General features: G+C 41.3%; 1 protein-coding gene across 1 annotated transcript in view; it reads left to right on the top strand.

Annotated features, from left to right (window-relative positions):
- The window catches only part of BEND4 (BEN domain containing 4), an 88,926-nt gene that overhangs the window by 50,234 nt on the left and 26,364 nt on the right, over positions 1–12,328 (top strand). The window contains exon 3 of the mRNA XM_075261614.1: positions 4,486–4,577. Within this exon, the coding sequence (XP_075117715.1) occupies positions 4,486–4,577 (92 nt within the window). The remainder of the gene's footprint in view (positions 1–4,485; positions 4,578–12,328) is intronic.

The raw sequence follows: 12,328 nt of genomic DNA, 5'->3' as shown, positions 1-12,328 counted from the left end.
CTTTGTTGCGTCATTGGTGGGCGGGGTTACATATGCAAAGTCAGCGGCGAGAAGTCGTCGCTTCTATGCTGCTGGCCCTGCGTGTGCGCTCCCGATGCTTAGGCATTGGACGTACAGCTTTCACAATGTAATAACAGACCCGGCATCCGCTGTAATAGAGAGGCTGATGACGGGGAGTGTAGACGCCGACACAATTGAAGCCAGCAGTGGCAGGAGCGATGCTGCTATTCCGCTCCTCCCCTCCAGAATATCAGCATCGCTCCTGCAGCTGCTGGCTTCACCTGTGCCGGCGTCTACACTCCCCGGCATCCGTCTCTCTATTACAGCGGATGCCGGGTCTGTATTGGTGGCCCCTCCCCCCCTCCCAAAGTGTAAACTACCCCCCCCCCATGCTCGCTCCCGTGCACTTAGCTCCTCCTCCCTCCCCCCTGAGAGTCGGCAGATACATCACTTGACTTATGACCAGATAAGTCAAGGGATGTGTCAACAGAGAAATGAATAAAGTAAGATAGTGGACAAACAAAGCAGTTTTGCTGAAGCAGTGTATTTAGGAAAAGTCTTACATTCACATTAACAAGCAGTATAGATAGGATCCTTGTGATGGGACAACCCCTTTAATATAAAGCATTAGAGGACATCCAATCAAAATATTAGCGGTCCATTTATTTCTTTTACGAATATTCTTCGGAGATGAGGGCAACTTTGGAGACAGCCTTAAGCTTAAAGGGGTACCATCCTTCATGGAATGTTATTATAGGAACTCAAATTTTGAAAGAGGACATTGAAAGAGGACATCTTATACTGCGCCCAGGTCTGGGCACCTGGTGGATCAATTAACTGTGATAATCCAGGGATGTTCCATAATGGAGTCTCATCAAGGATGCCAATATACTCGGATACGTGTTTGGCTTGCCTCCTTTTTGGTTATGCTATGTAGTAGGAAGCAGTCTTCCCCTGAACACGTGGGAATTTTCAAGGACCGAAAGCGATTGAATTAAACTCAAATAGTATACCAAGTGGGCTTCAGAAAAAAGCCATTGTCTTAGATATCAAAGTTGGCCACAGCTTGGATCTCGAACTTCCCCAACAAAGGAGATTAATAGCGAATCCATCTGTTTAAAGAACTTAAGTGGGACCTGCAACTGTAGAATGTTGCAGGGCATATAAAGGGTATCTCCATCTTTAAAGGTTATTCCCATATTGGTCAACCGCAGTCGTGACGGATATAGCTTGTTGCAGGTTCTGACCACCAGGGCAGGTTTCCATAAGTCCCAAGAAGGTGAACTGTTTCCGTAAGCCGCATATTGGTGGAATGGACTTCCATCTTGGCCATGGTTGGTGGGTTCCATACCCATCGGGCATTTATAGTATTTTTATGGAATATTTTGTGGATGTGTCACAAATAAGATGCTTGAGATGGGAATACCTCTGTAACCGAATAGTTAAAGGGATATTACAGGATCTTATTATTGATGGCCAATCATGGCGGCTCCTTTGAACACCTGATGGTGGGGGTAAGTTTCTGCAACAGTAAGGAACTGTGCTAGTTCTAGTGTATTGCGGCTCCTTTGAACGGCGGAGATTCCAGATGTCAGACTCCCACCAATTTGATATTGATGGCCTATACTTAGGATACAGTAGGTTATTATATTAATGTTCCAGAATACCTCTTTAACCAAGAATTTTATCTGAGTTGACGAAGTACAAATTTTTTCCTTGTAAAGACGGATTTCGATAAGGATATAAATTTACGGCGGGAGATCATACACAGTTATCCTGCAGCTCTGTTGTCATTTGATCTTACAAATAATATCCCCGGTTTGTTATTTAGCTAGCCCGTATTCTCCTGTTACCTATGGATTTTCCTTCTGTTGCTTCTCTCAGATGTTCATGAAATTGATGAGTGGAATATTCCAGATTTTATATTGAACTCTGATAGCCCTGCAATGCTCTATCGATCGTCACATGCATAAAGCACTGAAATTTGTCATGTCACCAGGGAAAAGTAGGGCACATCAGCAGACATCTGTAATTTCAGCAAATAACAGTATACCCTTACATTTTCATGATCTTTGATCAGGGTTGTGTTCCAAATGGCAGATCGCAATTCTCTTGCTTCCATCTTGACTGCCTTGCAGAAAAAAAAAAGTCTAAGGCAATATTGTACGCTCTTGGTTATTGTTATTTTTTAATAAGCAATGGATTTAATCTGTCATCCAGTGAGCGTGAAATGTGTATTAATGGGCTCGAAGGTTCAATTGTCAGCGTAGCCCTTATTATAAGTTCCCTGGCCAAGTCAAAGTGGCCTGTTAGTGCCCCCTTGGCACCCTGCAGTCTGACCTTGGTCTGGAGAAATTGATGATCTGACTTGAGCAGAAGACTAAAGGGGTTATCCATGACTATGTCATGGAGATCAATTTCCTCTTCAAAGGCAGAGACACCATGTTCATTGGTCACATGTCCATGTTGTAGCTCTTTCCACTCAAATAAAAGAAGATGGGCTGCAATGCCAAGCACAGCCACTATACAGTATATAGCGCTGTGCTCAGCAAGATGCAAGGAGGCCACTGCAATGAACTTATTCCCGGATAACCCCTCGTTGCCATATTGTTATTAAATGTTATGATGGCTCAAGGTCCCTTCAAAGTAGCCCTGAACAACCATTTTATGTTTCTATGTAAGAAGACCTTCCTCTCATGTGTCTTTTCTTGTTGTGCAGTGAACTTATATAGGTTATTCCTTTTATGACAATTGCCAGACCTTTCTAAGTCTCATAACTCATGGAGCCATTTTTGTCAAATACTCGTATTGACTAAAAAATATGCAAATCTATTCTCCAGGATGTAATTAGGAGAACAGTGCACTCTGTATGCCACTCTCTAGAGGGCAGCATCCTTAACATCATGCATGACTCAGTTAATAAGCCTACTGACATGATGCGGATTTAATTGCCAAATTAGTATTTCTATTCCAAAAGGAACAGATTCCCAGCTATGGACACCGCTGTTTTGGCCTTTTGGGCCTCCTCAGCATAGCGTAGGGATACTGATTTGGCAGAGTGAGAGACTATAGACCAGGGTCAGGGGATAATCGTACACATCAGGGAGAGTGTGTGCCTACATAGGCAGTATGGAGACTTACAAGTCATTCCTGCTCCACTAGGGATTCTGGGTAAAAATTATGCAAATCTATTCTCCAGGATGTAATTAGGAGAACAGTGCACTCTGTATGCCGCCCTCTAGAGGGCAGCAACCTTAACATCATGCATGACTCAGTTAAAAAGTCTACTATCATGATGCGGATTTAATTGCCAAATTAGTATTTCTATTCCAAAAGGAACAGATTTCTAGCTATGGACATTGCTGTTTCGGCCTATTGGGCCTCCTCAGCATAGCGCATTGATACTGAATCCCTAGCAGAGCAGGAGTGACTTGTAAGTCTCCGTACTGCCTATGTAGGCACACATTTTCCCTAATGTGTATGATTATCCCCTGACCCTCGTATTGACTAGACATTTACCAGATTGCTCATTCCTTGTTCTCATATGTTTCAACCAAACCTTTGGCTTCCATTATAGCTCACGTTGAGATCCTGAATGTGAAATTTGAAAGTTGTGTAGTTTTGCACCCACTATTATAAGCCGATTTACCATTAGGGTAAATAGTGAGACTCCAAGAGTAATGGTGGCCATTGGTTGTTATCACTTTTCAAAAACTAAGGAATATCTGAATGAAGTGAATATTTTCCAAGCCACCAAGTATGACCCCCTGGGGCACAGTCAAGGCACCCCAAAACAAATGATCTACTATACACCTACCAAGACAGATATAAGGTGTGTGTCAGGTATACAGGTGTCCAGATATCTGGATGGTGGCCAATGTCAACAGCATGGGCTAGGACGGAAGTCATTGGAAACAGGTTTCATCAACTCGTCCCTTTGTGACTGATCCACTTTAATTGGAAACCCCTTATTTTATCGTAATGTAGAGGCCTGTGTAATGTCTATAGTGTTAAAATATTCATGGATGATATGAAATAATGTGTGAATATCATTATAAGAAAGTTTAGCACTTTTTTGACTTTCCTACAATCGCATTTTGTGAATTATTAACATTGTTGGCGAATCTCATGGTGGCCTTAAAAGAAACTTCCACTTGTCGTGAAACCATGGAAATATGTCGCTAAGGTCAGCTTTGAGAGTGACTTTAACTTCATGCTCGATCTCCAAACATTAACCATCTGGAATGAATCTAATTAAGGTTATAATGGCCTCATTTGCATTTCATTAGAAAACGAGAATAAAAATGAAATGTGGACTTTTAACGGGAATTAAATTTGTTTAAGATTGCCTCCGTTACTTTAAGGGAGATCGCCTCCTAGACAGTGTTCTCCAAGAAAATTGCGGAATTTTTTACGATCTTTGTTGGTTTATATCGTAGCTTGTGACTTTATTTGGTGTGTTTTTGACTTCTTTGTCTTTTACAGTGCCCTGCCAGACAGTATTAGACTATTTGAAGACTGTTCTTCATCATCACAATCAGTTGGTTATACCACAACCTATAGAGCAACCTTCTGAGGTAACGTACCAAAAATATTCTATGTATAGGTAACTGTCTATTAAAAAAGTGTCCTTTTGGCTCGCTACTTTTCTTCATGATAACCAAAGCGTATGCAAAGACGGGTATTGGGATATCCATTCTCTTTCTGTTCGATATGGCATGATCTAGTAGAGTGGGACATTCAACGGTTCATCCTCTCAACTTTTTTCCCCCTGCTTAGGTCGTCCAAGCTTACTTGTGTTATGAATGGGCAGAAGGGAGTAGGCCAGTGGCAAAGTTTTCCAATGGCGCCTTATCTTCTATGATAAGAAGGCTCAGGCAACTCAAATTTACAATCAGAGGAAAATAGAGACATCCCCATACATATTAGATGGTCAACCAGGATGGGGAAGACCATGGAACCATTTAACTAGTCTCCCTAGACTTAACAAGTCTTCCTAGCTTTATGGTTTGGCTAAGTGACTGGGCTTTCCTTACAGTGCTCCCTCTACATCTTTATGCATGCTTTAAAGACAAAGAATACATTTGATATGGAAAATATGAATTTTACATATGTTCGTTGTTACCATGAAAAAATTGCACTAAATTTCAGACTCAACCTGTAAACTTAAAGGGGTATTCCCGTCACGCTTGTTCACCAACCTGCAGGCTGTGTGCTCTCTTCACTTCCTGGTTTTCTCAGCACATTGGTGGGTGGGGTTTCACTTGCTCTGCTATCTGCTATGTTTGCAGTCAGTAATGAGGGATTGGTTGTAAATGAATTACCACAATATGAAGCTGATGTAGAGGCTGATGTAGCAGAGCTGGATTTGAGTCAGTTTGTAATACATACAGAGGTACTGGACTCCCTATCTCAGCCCTTATCAGCCAAATTCAATTAAACCGACTGATAAGTGGAAGAGCAGGAGATAAGAGCTCAGAAATCCTGGAGCTCACACCTCCCCCCTCCCCTATCTGAGGAGCTCCGTTGCTTGTCTGTGGCAGAGACATACACAGCTCAGAGCTGCTCCCAGCACTCAGACCCTGCCTCCCCCCCTGAGAGCAGGCAGATACGTCACTTGGGGACTGAGCAGATAAGCCCGTGGTCTGGGGCCTGTGGTCATAGAAACGCATGTAAACATTGAAGTGAATAAATTAAGATAGCGGCCAAACAAAGCAATTTTGATAAAGCAATGTATTTAGAAAGTCTTATATTCACATAAATTAGCAGTATAGATAGGATCCTTGTTATGGGACAACCCCTTTAATTTATTTTTATACCCCTGAGATACATTTTGCATCCTGCTCTTCATCATATGGAGATGTCCTTCCTACCAATACATGCTGAATGTGAGGTTTGTGTGTCCAGGATTCTGCTGCCTTTACTGGCTCTTATGTACATATCACCATATCATTCCTGTACAGATTTTTTCTTGTATAGTTTTATGGGAAATCTCATCTTCCTTGTGCTGACACTTCCTATGTGTTCACCCTACTCAACCTTCACACTGGCTTGCATTCAACCTTCTTAGTCTCTACTACCATCTCCACAGCAGCAGTGAAAGTGCTGACTCATCCAATAGCAGTATCCTGTTAGAGCTATGTCACATTCAGCAGGACAGCCAACTAGGTGAAGGAGTTATTCAGACTCTCCATCAGCAAAACATATGAAATTTTAAATGAACATGAAAAATGAAAAAAAAAGGTTGATTTTGCATTAAGGAAGTAAATGAACAGTTAAAAAAAACTATGGCAAGTGTGTCCTTAGCACGTACTGTTACTTTGTCTACTTGATAAATGTGTTGAATATATTTTATTACTACATTCAGTTTATGATAGTTGGAATTTTAGTGGAGTTACTGTTCTCATTAAATTCCAAGTAACTGTCAGACCAGAACTAGGATCAATATACTGTCGTTGCGGAGCCAAAAAGTTAAGGAACCCACAGACATTAGATATTTGCTCTTGAGCTTGTATAGTAGTTGGTAAATTACAGTGGTGTTTCTAAAGAGATTAGACATGTTTTTTCTGTCTTTCTCTCTCAATTCTTAACAGAAAAGTTGCACCAGAGGTTTTTGCTTTCTCCGTTGACTTTACAAGTTTGGCTGCATCCACTGCCCATGTTAATGGGGGCATTGCCAGTTTTAATCGTCAATTCAATCGGCATTGGCCAACAATGATTTATGCATTTGGCTACCTTACCTTGGCTATTGATTTATTAATAAATGTCAAATTAAACGACAAATTATAAGTAATGCAGACAGAAAATGCACCATACTGCAACTTGGATGTGTGAACCTTAATAACTCCGTTCCACCAAGTCTTATAAGGAACCTTTGAAGGTTAGATATCCTCTCTAATACTGACCTACCTGTAATTTTTTGAAAAGACTTTCCCTCCTTCTCTTTTTTGTACCTACAATATGGTAATAACATTATTTGTTCACAAGCAATGATGTGCATTTATATAAGCAAGTTATCTCCACAATTCCCCGAAGTCTCCGGGATTTATTGAAGGTAGAGGGCACTGTAGCCTCCTGCAAAGTATCCAACTCTCCTATCACTTTGATGGAAGGTGTCTTGATATGTTAATTGAAGATTACGTCTTATCTTTTGCATAGCTTTTATGGCTAACCACACTTTTTCTCAAATCTCATAGGACATCGCATGCATTATTATGTGTGGAGTCAAGATTCATTTTAAATAACTGTTGACTTAGATACTTCAGTTCTTTAGGAACAAAATGGATGTGTTCCCAATATTAACTATAAATATCTTGTAATAAAAATGAATATTTACTAGGTTACAGTAACCGCATACGATATTAAATAAGCTGAATACGACATGAAATAAGGCTTTGCCGCTGTAATGAGAATATTTTAGAATCATTAGAAAGTCGTCAACTAATTCCTGCATTTATTGATGTAAGTCCAACGTAGATGTCAGTACTGAGCGGAGTAGAGAAGTGACAGGACCAACACATTGATAAAATAGAAGAGGGCAGATTCACTAAGAATCTGTGTCATTGTTTGCATTCAAAATTTTGCAAACTGTTGGTTCTCTACCAGCGTCCCCCGCTCCAATGCCAAACTCACTAAGGCCTGGTTCACATCTGCAATGTTCCTTTTAAATAGAAAACAGGCTTTAGACCCACTAAAGCCCATCTGTGTTCAGTATTCTGTTTGGGGATCCATTTGGGGACCCCCCCAACGGAATACTGAACACATTGTCAAGTGGTGAGCTTATGAAAGCACATGGACCCTATAGACAAGGGGTCCTCGAACTGCGGCCCACGGGCTATATGCGGCCCACCAAGCACTTCTGTCTGGCCCCGTCGACAACGCCGGCAGGCGTGCATTTATAATGAAGCTCCTGGGGAGCTCGGGCCAGGCCATGGAGCGCACTTCACTTTACCTATTGGAGGGCACCGCTCCCGATGTCTGCGCGACCTGCTCTGCCTCCGGCCCACTGTTTAAAAAGTTTGAGGACCCCTGCTATAGACTATAATGCAGTCCATGTGTTTTCCGTGTGGTGTCCACACGGAACATGCGGAGAGAAAAGTACTTTATGAACTACTTTCCTCTCCGCATGACTCATGCAGACACCGCGTGGAAAGTACAAGGACCCCATTATAGTCTATGGGGTCCATGTGTTTTTATTGCTCATCGCTTGTCAATACGTTCGGTATTCCATTCGGGGGATCCACAAGCGGATTCCCAAATGGAACACCAAACGCAGACGTGAACCAGGCCTAACAATCATACCACTTATGGCTCAAATGTCATATGTGCATAGGCCAGTGTAGGATAAATCTGGTGAATCTTCTGCTGTCACACAGATCATTCTGACCGGCATACAATACACTGGTCTTGATAATTCCAACCGTGCATTTTACCATAATACACGTGTATAGAATACACGTGTAAAAATAGCAGTCCCATTGACTTCAATGGAATTTTTTACACGCGTCAAAAACGCGTCGCATTTTTTGGTGTGTTTTTTACACGTGTAAAAATTTCCATTCAGTGATTCCATTCCATTCCATTCCTTAGTTTGCCCATACTTTTTAGATAGTTGTCAGCTGAGTGCTCATTCACTAGCTGTTTCTCCCAAATTGCCCATTTACATGCATGTCCAGATCGGCCATGTTTTTACAATGGGTTGAATGTATTCCACCCCACTGACCATTTGTTTTGGTAAGGCATATCTCCTGCGGTTACAAAGTTTCAAGCATTTTGAAAGCCACTATACACAATCCTTCTTACCCATGACATCTGCCATCATGGAACAATTGGGTGGTCAATCCCATTAATATTGGCATGTTTGGCCAATCTTCATGTAATGTCTGTGTGCACCTTTAGGCCTCATTCACACATGACCAATAGTAGATTCTATTTTGCACTTCTGACCTTATGTAAATTTAGCCTTATAAAAATATTAATTGTAAAGTCATTCACATTACTTGTTAACAATTGAAATGTCCCCTCCAGTCAAATTCCATTTGTTGTATACAAATTAGGTTACATTAGTGTAAATTTAGGCTGGATGGACAGATTATATCAATTAAAGAGAACCTCTTCTTATCATAGAAACCGTGGATTTGGGTGATTTTATGTTATATGTATCTCCAGTGTTGTATACAGTGTTGGCCAAAAGTATTGGCACCCCTGCAATTCTGTCAGATAATACTCAGTTTCTTCCAGAAAATGATTGCAATCACAAACTCTTTGGTATTAAAATCTTCATTTATTTTGCTTGCAATGAAAAAACACAAAAGAGAATGAAAAAAAAAGTCAAATCATTGATCATTTTACACAAAACTCCAAAAATGGGCCGGACAAAAGTATTGGCCCCCTCAGCCTAATACAGTTCTTTGGTCTTCTTTCTTTTCTCCATGCTCAATGTGGTCACACAAGGACACAGGACAAAGGTTGAGTCAATTTTAATCCATTTCAACTGGTTGCAAGTGTGATTTAGTTATTGCCACCACCTGTTAGGTGCCTCAGGTAAGTAACAGGTGCTGTTAATTACACAAATTAGAGAAGCATCATATGATTTTTCAAACAGTGCCAATACTTTTGTCCACCCCCTTTTTTAGGTTTGGTGTGGAATTATATCCAATTTGGCTTTTGACAATTCTTTTTGTGGTTTTCCATTGAAGACAAATTAAATGAAGATAATAATACCAAAGAATGTGTGCTTGCAATCATTTTCTGGAAGAAAATGAGTATTATCTGACAGAATTGCAGGGGTGCCAATATTTTTGGCCAACACTGTATTACAGGTTTGTATAATCCATGAGGCTCCAACTCTGTAACAAAGATGAATATGTTCCTATAACACAACAGAAAAACAGGAAGAAAGCAGCAGATATGTGAACTCAGCATTACAAAATATATTATAAGGCTACATGTACATGACCGTAGTCATGGGTGGATCCGTGAAAAACATCAGGCGGCACATAGATGACATACATGTGCAGTTCTTGACTCTATCAATGGAATAGATGAGACCAAGCCACAAAGACAGATAGGAATAGAACCCGCTCCATATTTGCAGCTTGGTCCTATGAACAGATCCATAAAAAATATGGCTTTGTGCATGGGGCCATAAAAATTAATGGGACCATATGCTATCCATTATTACAGATCCGTGGTAATGGATAGCACACACACAGACCAAAAATATGATCTTGTGCATGAGGCTTATAGTTGTAGAATTCAGTACGGAAGGCTTCACCGAGATAAACAGTTTATAAGGTAGACAAAATATTCCTGAAAAGAAGCCGTAATGGATTGAAGATATGATTGATCGGTCCTCTGGTCTATGACAATGACAGGATCTGTTCAGTACCAGCTGCACATTTCATCTGTTCTTACTGACATAGATTGCCTGATCAATTTCACTGCTATTAATCTTGTGGTCTGCTGCAAAGATTCTGTCGATCAATGATGTTGGAGAGTTCAAACCTATATTTTAGACATATGTATAATCAATAGGCACGGTGCACATAGGCAGTGCTGTCAGGGAAGGAGGATATGGGGAGAGAATGGGATCCTGCTTACTATGTCTTTTATTGCCATTAAGCTGTGATTTGCCATGTATTTTTCCCTTTGTCATAGCAATAGTGCCGCTTGACTTATCTAGTAGTTACCTAGAAAAAAAAATTGCAGATTCGGGCTTCTAGTCACCCTAGGCCCATTGATGTGACCTGATCCTGACACCGTTGCATTTACTGAACTGAATTGTGTCATCTGTGCCTTGTATAGATATATATCAAAGAACATCTTGCACCAAAGCAGCTCTGACCCATACAAGTCTGGACCACTATTTTGGTAGAATATCCTTTATAGAGTTCATTTGGATTTTGACAAAATCAACAATATCTTAGTAGTGGAGCCATCAGTTCACTGTTTGGTTCAGGTGACCCTAAACTACACTATGTGATCAAAAGTATCCAGACACCCCCAAAAACATACATTTTTCATATAAGGTGCATTGTGCTGCCCCCTACTGCCAGGTACTCCATATCAGCGACCTCAGTAGACATTAGACATCGTGAGAGAACAGAATGGGGCACTCCGCGGAACTCACGGACTTCGAACGTGGTCAGGTGATTGGGTGGCACACATCACGCAGATCAATGCCAAACGACACCTCGCTTGGTGTAAGGAGCGTAAACATTGGACAATTGTACAGTGGAAAAACGTTGTGTGGAGTGACGAATCACGGTACACAATGTGGCGATCCGATGGCAGGGTGTGGGTATGGCGAATGCCCGGTGAACGTCATCTGCCAGCGTGTGTAGTACCAACAGTAAAATTCGGAGGCAGTGGTGTTATGGTGTGGTCGTGTTTTTCATGGAGGGGGCTTGCACCCCTTGTTGTTTTCCCCATTCCCCAAGAAACCTTCCAGCACCTGATTGAACGTCTGCCTGCGAGAGTGGAAGCCGTCATCAAGGCTAAGGGTGGGCCAACACCATATTGAATTCCAGCATTACCAATGGAGGGGGCCACCAACTTGTAAGTCATTTTCAGCCAGGTGTCTGGATACTTTTGATCACATAGTGTACTTATCTGTAAGGCTGGGTTCTGATGACAGACTCCTTTACAATCTTAAGATGGAAGATAGGGCATCTTCTTCAAGCACATTCCACAAATATTTGATAACATTGAAATCTTGGAGAATTCAGGAGCCAAGCCAACACCTTGAACCCAGTTCAAACCATTCCTGAACAACTATTGCATCTTGGTGCGATATCTTCCCCTAATAAGTTGCACACATGTACCTGGTCACCCACACGATACACATGTATATACATATGCATTAAATCATGCTTCATCAGACAATGACTAACATTTGTAATGTCCTTTTCTTATGTAGACTCACAGTGACACCTTTTCCCTGTCTTTATACTTCCTCATGAACCTTCAACTTCACATTTTATGGGAAATAGGGAATCATTCCTTCAATCTCTATAATAATTCAGGACATAAATTAAAAGGATATTCCAGTCCATTTATTTTGATGATCAGTGAAAGTCTGACACCTGGGACCCCCACAGATCGACTTGTGTCAGTGCTGTGACCCCTTCACTGTTTACATTGCACGGTGTCTGATTCATGGCAGCAGTGTGACGTGTTCCATACAAATTAATGGGCCGTGTCTGTTATTACATAGCACAGCTTCTTTGAATCAGATGGTGTGCAATGTAAATAGTAAAGGGGTCACAGCACTCACACGAATTCTGCAGTCCCTTCAAACATCTGATCAGCGAGGGTCCCGGGTGTC

This window comes from Leptodactylus fuscus, chromosome 1, assembly GCF_031893055.1.
Source record: "Leptodactylus fuscus isolate aLepFus1 chromosome 1, aLepFus1.hap2, whole genome shotgun sequence".
Lineage (NCBI taxonomy): Eukaryota > Metazoa > Chordata > Amphibia > Anura > Leptodactylidae > Leptodactylus > Leptodactylus fuscus.
The sequence above is the reverse complement of the archived record's forward strand: the minus strand, read 5'-3'. Positions and strand labels throughout refer to the sequence as shown.